Here is a 13,129-nt window from a genome sequence, read left to right as displayed (position 1 = left end):
TAATTCATTTTGAGACAAAATTGACAAAATAGCATAACTTTATATATGTTGCAATTAAAAAACATGACATTTAAAGTTGTCGTTGATGTAAAATGCAGCATTTCAAAAAAAAAAAAAGGATCACACAAATTATAATAACAAGAAATAAGAGAGAGAAAGAGAAAGAAAATATTATAGATGCATATCAAAACTCTGATTACGATACCACTAGTATCATCAGAAAGATCTTGATGAGATAAATTCAACGACATCAATAAAGGTCACCAATAGTAATTAAAGTGAATCACATTCTTCATCAAAAAGCAAGTGAACAATTACAATGAGAAGAGAAGAAAGAAAAGAAATGAACTCTAAAAGTACATCAAAACTTTAGTTATTACACTAAATGTATCATAAAAAAGGTATTTATGAGATAAATTCAATAACACCAAAAACAAATAGCTAATAATGACTAGAGTGGGTCACACTCTCTTTTTGAAGAAAAGAGAGTCATTTGTCACGTATGACTTACTTTAGTCACCGTTGATGATATTTCTTGATTTCATTGAGTTCATCTCGTCGAGATCTTTTTTTATGATATCGTTGGTGTCATAATCAAATCTTTTGTGTTCCTTGAAGTTTTTTTCCTTATTTCCTTTTGTTTTCTTTTTTCTTGCTCCTCGTTATAATTGCTCATTTGCCTTTGAACATATAGTATAGTCCACTATAATCATCGTTTATGATATTTTTTGATGTTGTTGGATTTATTTCATCAAGGTCTTTTCGATAATATCGATGGTTTTGTAATTGGAGTTTCAATATGCCTCTAAATTTTATTTTTTACTAACTTTCTTTTTCTCTCTTTCCTCTTTTCTCATAATAATTTATGTCGACTCATTTAATTTTTTTGAACATTTTATTATTCCTATAAACAACATCTTAACATATCATGTTTTTCAATTGCAAACTATGTTATTTTTTAAATTAATTATTTTTAAAACTATGTTATTTTGTTAATTTAAAAAAAAACAATAATAATTTTCAAAAACAATTCTAAATTTTATAAGCTAAACATGTTACAAATCATCATCACATCAAAATGACCGAAGGCATATTTTAATTAACTTTTGTCAACAAATCATATGACTAAGGAAGAGTAAGCTTCACATCTCATTTTTTGGATTCAATCTTTTTCATTTTCCATGATGAGATTTCCAAAATTAAAACCTAAAGTAATACAGCACATGTCAAATTCAAACCAAAACAAAAAAAGACAACTAAAAAACACAAGATGGGTTTTTTGACATGTTAATTACGTTAATATATCTAAGGTAGCATTAATTTATAGAGTTTTATATCATGAGAACTATTATGGACTTGATGAAGTATTCAGATCACGCTGAAGAACAGTAACCAGAGCCTCTTCCACCCATCATTATCGAATATATATAAAAAATGGGGAAAAAATCTTTGGAAAAGGTCGTCGCTAGCCTAGAGAAAACCAAAACAGATGAGGACCAAAATGCAATTTCAGAAAAAAAGAGGGGCTTCTCCATGCAACAAACAAGAACAAAAGTCAAACAAGTCTCGTCTGGGATTCGAGGAGGGACTAAAGACGGACAAACATCAGTCTCGCTGTTGCTGTCTTGATGATGATGCCACAGATGGCGAACGTGTACCAGACAAAATAAGAGCAAGACAATCAACCTTAGGATGATTCGTGCTTTGTTTTTTATATTAATTATTATATTAAAAAAATAAAAGAGGAGGGTTGTGCAATTGGGTGCACCGCGGATGGTGAGGAAGACACCGGGATTTGTAGTCTTTTAACTTCTTTTCCTTTTTCTACGGAAAAATAATTATCTTATTAGCGAGGATAAAATCGTGTTTTTCATGGAATATAAATATTATTTGCAAATTGATTCCGGACAATTTAGTAAGTTTATATTTTTTTCACGATTAAATTACATAGATACTATCGAAATGCAAAAAAAATAAAAAGTTAATATAATTACTTCATTATCTTTCAAGATAAAAAATAATAATAAAGAATAAGTCAAAATCAAAAGATATTTTAATATTTTCATCATTTTTTTTATACTCTATTTGGATTAGGAGTAAATTATTATTTTTATAAATTTAAATAAACAAATTAATGACAAGTGTCATGCACACAATAGTGAGAGGACATTGCCCTTTTTTTTCTAGACAACACACCTAGTGAAAACATATTTTTTTGGGATGGCTCGTGTTATTCAGTTCTCAACAATTCAGTGGTGAATAAGTTCTTTTCTCTCCTCTCTTTTATCTTTCTTCTTTTATTGAAATTCACATCAGATTAGTCAAAAAACAGGATTTTCTTTCTATTTATTTTGTCTTTCAATTGTGATGATTTTTTTATTAGTATTTATTTTTTTTGGATTTTTTTTTAAAATCAAATTCATCCTTTTTTATTTGATTTTGTTTAGTTTTTATATCAAATAAGATATTCATTTTTTTATTGTTATTTTTTATCCTTTTTTTAATTTTTTTCTTTCATTTTTGGTCCTCAATATTTTATTTCATTTTTTTATATATATAGATTTGGTCCACATTCTTTTAATTTCTTCTTTTTATTTTTTTATTATTTTTTTCTTTTAATTTCTCTCTCAATATTTTATTGCATTTTTTATCCAATTTTCATCTTCATTCTTTTAATTTCTCTTTTTTCTTATCTTTTTCTTAATTTTTTATTTTTTAATTTAGTCCCTCATTATTTTCTTTCATTAGTTTTTATATCATATTTTGTTCTTATTATTTTAATCGCTATTTATTTTTTGATGGTTAAGAATCTTGTTCAAGATTTTTTTTGTTTTTGCCTTTTTCGAGATCATCTTGGTTTTATGACCTGTGTTGTTGGGTTACTAGAAAAAATCCTGAAAAAAAAATAAACAAAACAAAATGAAGTGACCATCTATCTATATTCAATAAACCAATTCTATTTCATTCAAGAATAAAATTTATTTTAAAAAATAAAATTAACAAAGAATAACAAATAAAAATACATGAGGTAACCCAATAAAATAAAAAAAATGATAAAACCAAATTTATAAAGAGCATGAAGAAAAAAGCTCAACCTCCAATTAAATAAATATTGAAAGATGAAATAAAATAAAAAAACACTAGCTTAAAAAGATTATAAAAAAAAACAAAAGCAATCTTGGGCAAACCTCATAAAGTTAGGTTAATTTTTAAAACTTGCAACTCATAAAATATAAGACATAAGCTTAACCAAGTTCAAATTCAAACCAAATAAATATTGAAGAATTAAATTCGGTAAAAAAAATATCACTTTTGAAAATTTTACAAAGAAAAAAAAATAATCAAAAGAAAAAGAATAAAATTTATCAGGAAAAAAATTACAGAAGGTGAAATAAAAAAAAACTCCAAAAACTCTCTTAGACTATAAAAAAATAACAATAAAAAAATAAGGATCAAATTCGACAAAGTAAAAAATTGAATAAGTTTGAAATTGAAAAAAAAAATATAATTCAATGAATTATTTAAAAATATATATATAACTAAAAAATAAGGACTACATTGCAAAAAAATAGAAGTTTAGGGAATGACTTGAAAAATTAGGAGCTAGGGTGCTGAGAAAGAGAAAGGAAAGAAAAAAAATAGTTATTAATGACAAACAGACCTCATATCAATACACACGTCACATATTTTAGGAGGAGATGTTGAGATGATTCTGAAGTCACATTAGAATAGCTTTTTTGGCTACTGTGATCAATTACATGCATTGTCACAACAACAAAAATTGACACGTTGATACCTGTGTAATACACACTAATTTTTTTAATTATTAAAACACTCAAATGAACCCACCCAACCAATTAATTACAAGAAAAACGAATACCTTTTAATCTAAGAGTTAAATTATTTGACATCAAAGACACCAAGATCTTTTTACTCTACAACAATATTAAAAATAATGAAAAGTCCCTTCATTTTCTGGTTAGTTTTATTTTATTTTGAGAGTAAAAATATTATTTTATCATATGTTTGTGATTGAAAATATAAAACTATCCCTAGGTATAAATTCAAAAATTGATTTCTTTTAAGGATAGTGTTGTAAATTCACTATACAACCCTGAAATTTTTATTTAAGGCCAAGAAAGAAAAAATATTGTTCGTGTTTACAATAAATTTACCCACAAACACACGATATAAAACTTTTAAAATTTATTAAAATTCTTTGAATTGCGTGTTCAATGTTGTTTTCAATCAAAGAAAATAAATAGTCTTCACTTTTTTAAAGAATTCATTCCAAAAACGACATCTTCAAATTCTTTTAAAAAGTGAAGACTATTTTTTACACCGTGCATGCAGTTTACTGCGAATGATGCTCTCCCCATGTATCGTACTGAGGCAGCCGCACCCATTTGACATCAAACATAGAGTTTTCACTATTCACGAAGGCCCGCAGCTCATAGCCCATCTCAGTTCTCAGCTTTGCTTCAAACATTTTGAGCCCACTACTTTTAAGCTTCATTATTATTTTTTAATTTTTTATGTGTTTATTTATTATTAAAAAAATAAATAAAAAGTATTTTTCAGTTGAAAAAATTTATTTATTTTTTAAAAAAAACTTTTCTTTTATTTTGGATGGAAACACTTTTCAAAAAGTTATGAAAAATTTAGAAATGTTATATTATTGGCTAATTATATCAAATTTGGTTCTCAAACTTTTGATTGTTATATGTATTTTATTTTTAATATTTTTTTTTAATTTTATTCTGTAAAATTTAATTTTTATATTAATTTTGGTCCTTATTTTTATCATTTTTATTTGTTTTTTCTTATTATTTTTTAATTGAAATTTTTTATATATCAAATTTGGTCCTCATTCTTTTAATTATTACTTATTTTATTTGAAATAATTTATGAAATGGTAATTATTATTATTTGAATTTCTTCATCTTTTAATTTTTTTATTTGTTAGATTTGATCTTTATTATTTTAATTATTATTTATTTTATTTGAAATAATTTATGAAATTATATTTTTTTTTCTTAATTTCATTCTCATTTAAATTTTTAATTTGTCAAAAAAATTTCTCATTATTTTAATAAAATTAAAAAAATAAAATATTAACAAATTATTTTTCAGCTCTTTTTTCATGAGATGATCAATTATTGAAAAGTGTTTTTCAATTTATTTTTTATTATACTACTAAATATTAAAAAATAATTTATTTTTTTAACATTTATTATTTAAAAACCCTATTTTTCAATAAACAAACGGACCTTATTTATATAATATTCATGGATGCATTCACGGATGAACAACCACTTTTAAAAGTAAAATTATCATGAGAAGTCCGGAGGTTTTCATCGCACACTTAATGGAATATTAAATTGACCATGGGTAAATTTTTAATAATTATTCTCTTAATCACTGGGGGTTGGGTTGGAAAATCAATGGACATATGCAATTCTAAAGCCTCTCAATTTAAAAAATAAACATTTTTTCTAGGAAAACATTTTCCTATATAAAAGGAATAAACTTTCCACTAAATTCACTTTTCATGAAATAAATACTTTCCGATAAATAAATAGACCATAGTTAAAAAAAATAAAAAGTATCCCAATTCTTAGTGCTAATCTCCTCTCCAATATTAAAACGGGCTGGACTAAGGAAGCAAGTCCAACTACCCTGGGCCATCGCATTAACAAGAAAAGGCTACACCCAACTGAATATCGGCCCAAAGTAGAAGTCCGCAGTCCCTCCTTTTATTACTACTTTTAATTTTATGATGCCAAGCATTCAAGCAGAGCAGAGTAAGTCTGGGGGCGTCGTCAAGTGAATAACGAGACCAAAACATCTCTCAAAACAAACAGCACTGATACAAGTCAATGGTAGAAGATCAATTGCTTTTATTATTTTTTTATTTTAATAGCTGAGAATTGGATTGATTTACGTAGTTGTTCTGCTTCTTGATTTTTTTTTTCTTATTGAATTGAAGGGTTCAAAGGCAGCAGCAATATCGAGTCCAGTCCCGGTGGCATGGTACCCAACCCTAGCAGTCTTCATGCTGGCCATCGGCCTTATTGTCACTGCTTCCTTCTTCATGTAAGCTAAGCTATGCTGAAATGAATTGTTGCTGGAATTATTGTTGTGCTTTTGCTTCATTAGCAGTTCCTTTCCTCCACTAGATCAGATCTACATGTGATGTAATTTGCCCAAAAAAATTCAATTACCAGTCAAGGTGATTTGTGATTTTAATTTAGGGCTTTTTTGTATTTGTTTTTCATAGAATGTTTCTGGAAACCACTTTCTAGATTTTCCCACGTTGAATTTTAGGAAAGTTAGTCAATGGAAATGGTTACTAGTCACAGCTTAAAAATTAAGGCTTTTTGTTATTATTAGGAAAACGTTTTCCTCCATGGAACTTTTCGGCAAGCAAACAAACGAGGCCTTAATTTGATTTGTTTCTCACATTTTAATCTTCTATTTATGTTTTCCATGAGGTAATACCACCAAAAGTTGCTTCAGATTAATTATTACAAACATCATCGGCATACTTAATATACTGTAATAATAAAGATTAACACTCTATGGAGCAGGCATTTCGTTTTCTTTTCTAGAACAAAGAGTTTTATTTAAATTTAAACATGTAGATGAATTATGAAAAGATCTGCTATTTTGTTTAATCATGTTGTTGATGAACCATGAAAAGATCTGTTTGTGTAACAGCACGTGCCATCTCGTTTCTGATGTTATACAAGCGTGGTTTGTTTGTGCAGTTATGAAGCAACCTCTTCTAGGAGAAATCGCAGTTTGGCAAAGGAGCTTACAACAGGAGCAATTGCCTCTTTATTTCTGGTATGATTTGTTATGCTTGTTACTCCCCCATCACCTTCTGATTTGTTATTGTTAATTCTGGTTCATTGCTCAATCTGATCTCTGATGTCGCTGGTGCAGGGCTTTGGGTCCTTGTTCCTGTTACTTGCTTCTGGTGTTTATGTCTAAGTTGGTCAATTTTGAACCAAAATTATGTTAAGCAGGATTGGCTGCATATGATGAAATGTTTAATTCTGCCAATTTAGTTGAGAACTTGGTGATCAATGATTTATGGACTATGATGTTACATCATTAATCTTTTTGAGTGATTTATGAATTCAGGAGGCTGTCCTCTTCATTTTTGCTGTGCTAATTTTCAAGGTTGCTACTACTCATCTGCTAGGATGCTCTAAGCTTCCCTTTCCTCTTCCCCATTTAAGATCCCTAGGCAGAGCCTTGACCAATTAGTGGAGACTTGAAACTTTACAATTGATAACCAGCCGTTTAATTAAGGATAGAGAGAATAACGTGTATTACTGCTTTGTATTAGAGGGATGGATGGCAGCTTGTTATTTATCATTAGTTTTTAGTTGCTCACATCTTTTCCACCGTGTGTTTGAGAGATGGATGACAAGCTCATGATTTATCAAATCAGATGGAACTGTTTGGGTTTACAAGTTCCCCTTCCCGTGAACTTCAGTTTTCAAAAAATGGAGATGAGACGTTACATCTTCTATATAATCAAGGAGATCTAACATGCTCCATTTAAATTAATGCACAGAGAAACCCTACAGTAGTGAACTTTTAGTTTCCAAAGCATTTATTTCTAAGTTAAATAAAGTATGCCTAGATCATAAGAACCTTATATTATCATATTAATGGTACATCTCACAAATCAAAACACAAACATGCCTCCCAATTAAAATATGAATTGAAAACACCGAGGGTTGATTTTCTTAGGATTCAAGGGCATTCCCACACCAAATATTCTCCCTAACATTCTCTCATGGATTTCGTAATCAAAACAACAAAGCTTCATACTTAAAAGATATCATGTTAACATGAGCTCTGATTGTATTAATTTTTAAATAATAGCCTGAAAAATCTCATATACTAAATGTTGAGATTGAGATATGTTTTCTGTTGTATACAATCATACAATGTATCAATGGAAAAACTAAGTCTTTAAAGCTTATTGATCTGATCTAACATGGTATCAAAGCTGAAATCTTGCTGTAAATCTTAAAAAAAATCCCAGACCATTTTGTAATGAAAATCGGACACACCAGAAATCCTAGATAATATCACTTAAAAATAGACCAAATCCTTCCTCAAATACAAACTTAAATACCAGACTACTTTACTACCTAGATTGGTATTAAACTAGAAAATATCATCTATGCTTTATGGTCTCAAATTAAGGAGATGTACACATCCGGAAAAGACAAACTAGGTTATATCATTAAGGATTTACCCCAACCAGCACCTACAAACCCAATTTGTAGACGATGGAGAGCCGAAAACTCCATTATTAAGAGTTGGTTTATCAATTCCATGAAACATCTTCTGATTGGAATACAAATTCATAAATAAAATGGAATCTCACGGGTCATTATTAAACCTGACCCATACCAAATCTCCAAGAAAATCTAGTTTGTTATGCGTCTTCATTAGACACCGTGAAAAAACAATTTGTATCACATCAATATATATTTTCGATTGAATTTTATATTGTTTTTCTTTCTTACTGTCTTATGAAAAATTGCTTTTAAAATCAAATTTTTAGTGTATGTCTTGAAATCGAATGATGTGAAAATTTTATTTAAAAAGTCAAAACGATAACTATCTATACTTGTGGAAGAAATTGAAGGTTAGGTGATTAAAAAAAAAACCCTTTTGAAAGACCTTGATAAAATCCATAAATTTAGGGGGTAAAATGAAAGTTATCCTTCTTTTTCCCCTTGCACAACCAAACGAGAGAGAACGGAAAACAAAGAAAGAAAGACAAAAAGGAAGGAAGAAAATAGCTATCTTTGAGGAAGCGAATCAATGGAGGATTATGAGAAGGCCGCAACAGTAATGTGTACAGTGATAGGCATGGACTACGCCAACAGTCTCTCTTACAGAGCCTGCTCACTCTGCGAGAGAACTCTTCCTGATACTCTCAATGCCCTTTGCAAATTCTGCCACAACAATACCGCCGCCTCCTCTTCCAAGCGCCTATTTCGTGTCCTTGTAAGTTTCTACCACCCCACCATTTAGTTTGCCAAAAGTTTCATAATGGAATAAAGGGTCACTAGAGTCTGTTTATGATTTCTGTTTTCTGGGCAGGTTTCCATAGCCACGGATACCAAGGTGCTTAATGTCATGTGCTTTGATAGGGCTGCTACAGTCTTGTTTGGCTGCTCTGCTGATGACTTCTTTCACTTTTCCAAGCTTCACCCTTTCGCTGGTAAAAGAAAAAAAAAGAAAAGAAAAATTTCTTGTTATTTTTATCTTCTTTTTTTAATGCAAATTCCAATGATGGGATGTATGCCTGGCTTTATGCAGCTTCCAATGCTGCTAAAATTTTGGAAGGAGAGATGTTTAGAATGACTTTGTCCAAACCAAAGAATGGTAATGCACAACACTTGCGAGCTGTCTCTATTGTACCTTTGAGGTCTGGTTTCAAGCCAGCAATTGAATCATTGAAGGAATTCTATGGGGTAAAACCAGCAACTTCTTGATTCTTTTATCCATTCATCATTGGATTGACAATGCCATCTGTTTTAGCCAAATTTTCCTTAAAAGAGTAGTTTGTGGCAAGGAGGTCTTGTGGGTTGGATACTGGTTTAAAATGATAATTTGTTTTGCTTCTGAGTTCTGTTTACGACACTTGAGAAATCAAAGGCACCGAGGCTCCTTTCTACTGAAGAAAATAATTGCTCATTGGTAGTGGCAAATTGGCTGCGGGGTGTGTATCAAGAGACACTACAGTCTTAAGCTATGCATTCCAGGTCTTAAGCATTCAAGGATATCTTTTTAGGGTATCAATTGTTTGAGTAATAAACTGGGTAGAGCTCAGCCTAACTTACTTGAAATCGTCATTCTCTGGGAGAAGTGTCTGCCGATTACCTATGTAACAGACTATATTTCTCTTTACATACAGTAATGCTTATATTTCCCGGTCTTGTATATCATAAATGGGTGATATCAATGCTGTCAAGTTGTTCAATTTGGTTTCTTTTAAATTGGTTTTGATTTGATTTGATTCATGGTCTACAAATGATTACCAGTACCAAACCCATTGAGCTCACACTGAAGACATATAAATGAAAATTGTATCTGTCTTTTATTTTGTATCTGTTCTGGAGTTGAGAACACGAATATTGAGATTAGCAGAATCTATCATTGGAGACATGCACAAAACATCATTGCTGAAAACCATGGGTGTGAGACAATGCTTGAGAATGCCAAGACAGTGGAGGCAAATTACTGGGGAGCAAGCCAATCTTTAGTGCCAGTCACGGCAAGCTTTCCTTGCATCCAGCTCTTCAGCATTTGTAATGCAGCTTTTGGCTGATCCATTGGAACCATGTGACCAGCATTGTGAACCTGGTAGTTATAGGTGATCAAAGTTTCTTGAGTAAGAATTAAATATCATCACATCGTACACAGAAACAACAGACAAAAACAACGGGGGAGAGAATGACCTTTAGGAAACTGAGAGGACCGTGACTTTTCAGCTGTCCTGCTTCTCTGCCTTCAACAATGAATGGAACTGTTGGAGCTGCTCCGAAGTCTTTCTGGCCAGACCATGCCAAACCATTTACCCACCTTGAATTTCCTGGCAAAATACAAGCATGATACTGCTGTCACTGATCAAAAACAGGGCTAATTAGTTTGTTATACCATGTAGACTTACCCAGCCAGTTGCATATCAAATCCTCCTCTCCAGCATAAATAAGCACCTTGATACCATCCTCTAGGAGAGCAGGAACTCCTACTGCAAGATTTCTCATCCAGTCCCTTGTCATTGCATCATACACCACGCTGCTGCAGGAAACAAATTCAATATCTCCTACGCCTAGAGCATCCCTTACTGTTTTCTGGTTCAGGAATGTTTCCATGTTCGAGAAATCGTAGCATAGACTGCCCTCGCATGTCTTTCTAATATCATAGTACTGCAGACAACAGAGTTCACAAACTCACATTTACATCAAAAATGCTTTCGTGTTCCCTTGATCCATCATTAGTGTTGCTAGGTTGTTTGTTTAGAGAAAAAAAGATGTATAGTGGAGGTTGTGCTTCCTTACGTTTATATTGCCAGCAACTTGCAAGATGCTCTGAAATATGTTGTTGCAGACGTCAAATGCATCCTCACAAGTAGATACACCATCAGTTCCTGGAAAGGGACTTTTCAGTTCGATATATAATAAAACCAAGTACTGGTAATTCGGGTGCCACTTCGGTTTGTTAAACCACTACTAGGTGAAATGAAGCCGAAGTAAGAAAAGATACCACAAACTTTGATTGCTCGTTCGCAGCCTGGGATCATCTCGTTAATGCTATCGTAATCAGGTTTTTCGATTAACTTGTTGTCCAAAGCATAATCAGTGTATGCTTTATACTGAACGTCAGGTTGGGTTAGACCATTGCCAATGGCAAAACCCTATCAAACAAGTTTTAGCGGTTAGAAACAGTAGAAACCAATTCAGCAGTTATGAAACAGCTATAAAACAAGCAAGATTTGAGGGCATTGGGTGCATACCTTGAGGTTTATATGAATTCCTTCTTTCTTTTTGTTTCCTTGGTGAACCCGAGAAGCTAATGCTGGAATGTAGTGCCCAGCATAAGATTCTCCAGTTATGTAAAAATCATTTTTCGTCAACTGAGGATGCTCTTTGAAAAATGCCTACAGAATCAGAGAGAGAGAGAGAGAGAGAGATCGTGTGAATATCAAATCATTAACGTGAAACTTCATATGTTGACAAATAATGAAACGAAAAGGAGGACCGTAGATGAAAGTAATCTGACCTGCAAGAAGTCATACAAGTCATTGCTGACTCCAGTTTCGTCGTGGCGAATGTCAGTCTCCTCTGTCGTATAACTGAAGCCAGTTCCAGTAGGCTGGTCAACGAATATAATATTTGATGCCTGCCAAAGATCAATGGTTACAGAAAACTTGTTTATGCTGGAGGCATAATTATCATGTACCAGAGGAAATTTGAAATCGACGTCATCAGAAAAGTAAAAGCAGCTGCAATTACCTTGTCCCAACCGTAGTCATTCCATGAAAGAGACAGGTTGTTAGCAATATTGAAAGGACCATTTTCATAAAACAATGCCAATTCACTGCTACATCCTGGCCCTCCTGTCAACCATATGACAACAGGATCATTCTTGTTAGTCCGCGATTCGAAGAAGTAGTAGAACATCCTGCAAATAACAAGCAGCGCATGATTACATAACTTGGCTGAAAATCTCCGTGCATAAGCATCAAGCCTTCATTAATTTACTGCATCAGGCATAATAACGATAAAAAAAAATACATGCAGCTCTGAATTACCTTGCAGCTTTAGTATGGGAAAGGCGGTAGTACCCAGCATAATGGCCAAACTCTTGAACAGAAGGCCCTGGGTTACCAAGAAGATGGAATTGGAATTGTTTCTCAACAATACTTGGAGAAGAAGTGCCTAAAAGTTCATTATCATCGAAGGCAGGTACGTTGATGGCATGCTTAGGGAACAAATTAAGCCCTCTTATCTGCGTTTCTGCTTGTAGTCTTGGCAGGAAGCTGGCAGACAAGTCAAGCTGGCCCTTGGGATATCTAGCATATGAGAATTGTGAAGTGATGAGGAGAAAAAGAAAAAAATTAAAAAACATGTAAGAATAAGTCGATGCCATGGCTAACGAGAACAATAGAACATGAATGAATTTGGCATCAAACCATGAGGATTTAAATAGTTAATTCGGACCAAACTACAAAGGGTTTGTGTGTGAAAGACCAGAGAGTTAGTGTCATAATTTTTTGCCCATTTTCTAGTTATATTAATAGAATCTTGTATTGTTGGCACGCCTCCTCTTTTTTCTATTATTTTCTTCTTTCGTTTTCCCCTTCCCTTTTCTCGAAGCATCAATTGTATATCTTATGGGATAAGTCCATGGAATGTATCAGAGAAATATGAAGTCATTAATGATGCAATTTTATCATTCAGAATTTATGGGATATGTACATGTTAATTCAAGCTGTAATATATATATATGTTGTGGCTCGCAGTACATGAACTAATTTTAGTAATTAATTATAGTAATGGGATTCAACGCATCAATGAGTTAAAAC

The 13,129-nt window shown here is 31.9% G+C and overlaps 3 protein-coding genes across 3 annotated transcripts; 2 read left to right on the top strand and 1 right to left on the bottom strand.

Moving 5' to 3' along the window:
• Positions 1 to 5,783: 5,783 nt before the first annotated feature.
• LOC105116890 (transmembrane protein 258-like) lies at positions 5,784 to 7,175 on the top strand. The gene is made up of 4 exons (XM_011014392.1): positions 5,784 to 5,882; positions 5,990 to 6,096; positions 6,771 to 6,849; positions 6,949 to 7,175. The coding sequence occupies exons 1-4, from the start codon at positions 5,880 to 5,882 to the stop codon at positions 6,994 to 6,996; spliced, it is 237 nt and encodes a 78-aa protein (XP_011012694.1). The 5' UTR covers positions 5,784 to 5,879; the 3' UTR covers positions 6,997 to 7,175.
• Positions 7,176 to 8,684: 1,509 nt separating this feature from the next.
• Positions 8,685 to 10,006, top strand: LOC105116889 (uncharacterized). Its single transcript, XM_011014391.1, has 3 exons — positions 8,685 to 9,042; positions 9,139 to 9,259; positions 9,358 to 10,006. Exons 1-3 carry the CDS (start codon positions 8,857 to 8,859, stop codon positions 9,531 to 9,533), a joined length of 483 nt encoding a protein of 160 aa, XP_011012693.1. The 5' UTR covers positions 8,685 to 8,856; the 3' UTR covers positions 9,534 to 10,006.
• A 107-nt stretch (positions 10,007 to 10,113) lies between these two features.
• On the bottom strand, positions 10,114 to 12,826 carry LOC105116888 (serine carboxypeptidase-like). The gene is made up of 9 exons (XM_011014390.1): positions 12,356 to 12,826; positions 12,057 to 12,225; positions 11,824 to 11,943; positions 11,558 to 11,701; positions 11,308 to 11,458; positions 11,103 to 11,191; positions 10,712 to 10,970; positions 10,500 to 10,633; positions 10,114 to 10,401 (listed from the first exon to the last, which is right to left on the bottom strand). The coding sequence occupies exons 1-9, from the start codon at positions 12,691 to 12,693 to the stop codon at positions 10,279 to 10,281; spliced, it is 1,527 nt and encodes a 508-aa protein (XP_011012692.1). The 5' UTR covers positions 12,694 to 12,826; the 3' UTR covers positions 10,114 to 10,278.
• Positions 12,827 to 13,129: the final 303 nt, after the last annotated feature.

The sequence above is a fragment of the Populus euphratica genome, unplaced genomic scaffold (genome assembly GCF_000495115.2).
Source record: "Populus euphratica unplaced genomic scaffold, PopEup_1.0 scaffold1101.1, whole genome shotgun sequence".
Taxonomy (NCBI): Eukaryota; Viridiplantae; Streptophyta; class Magnoliopsida; order Malpighiales; family Salicaceae; genus Populus; species Populus euphratica.
The sequence above is the reverse complement of the archived record's forward strand: the minus strand, read 5'-3'. Positions and strand labels throughout refer to the sequence as shown.

Bases quoted from the DNA above. Each gene is read 5' to 3' on its own strand.
- LOC105116890 (XM_011014392.1), top strand. The intron at 6,097-6,770 runs GTAAGCTAAGCT...TTGTTTGTGCAG, and splicing joins GTCACTGCTTCCTTCTTCAT to TTATGAAGCAACCTCTTCTA. The intron at 6,850-6,948 runs GTATGATTTGTT...TCGCTGGTGCAG, and splicing joins CAATTGCCTCTTTATTTCTG to GGCTTTGGGTCCTTGTTCCT.
- LOC105116888 (XM_011014390.1), bottom strand. From the start codon at position 12,693: ATGGCATCGACTTATTCTTACATGTTTTTTAATTTTTTTCTTTTTCTC. The intron at 12,226-12,355 runs GTAATTCAGAGC...TGTTATTTGCAG, and splicing joins TCCCATACTAAAGCTGCAAG to GATGTTCTACTACTTCTTCG. The intron at 10,971-11,102 runs GTAAGGAAGCAC...TGTTGTCTGCAG, and splicing joins AAGTTGCTGGCAATATAAAC to TACTATGATATTAGAAAGAC.
- LOC105116889 (XM_011014391.1), top strand. From the start codon at position 8,857: ATGGAGGATTATGAGAAGGCCGCAACAGTAATGTGTACAGTGATAGGC. The intron at 9,043-9,138 runs GTAAGTTTCTAC...TTTTCTGGGCAG, and splicing joins AGCGCCTATTTCGTGTCCTT to GTTTCCATAGCCACGGATAC. The intron at 9,260-9,357 runs GTAAAAGAAAAA...GGCTTTATGCAG, and splicing joins CAAGCTTCACCCTTTCGCTG to CTTCCAATGCTGCTAAAATT.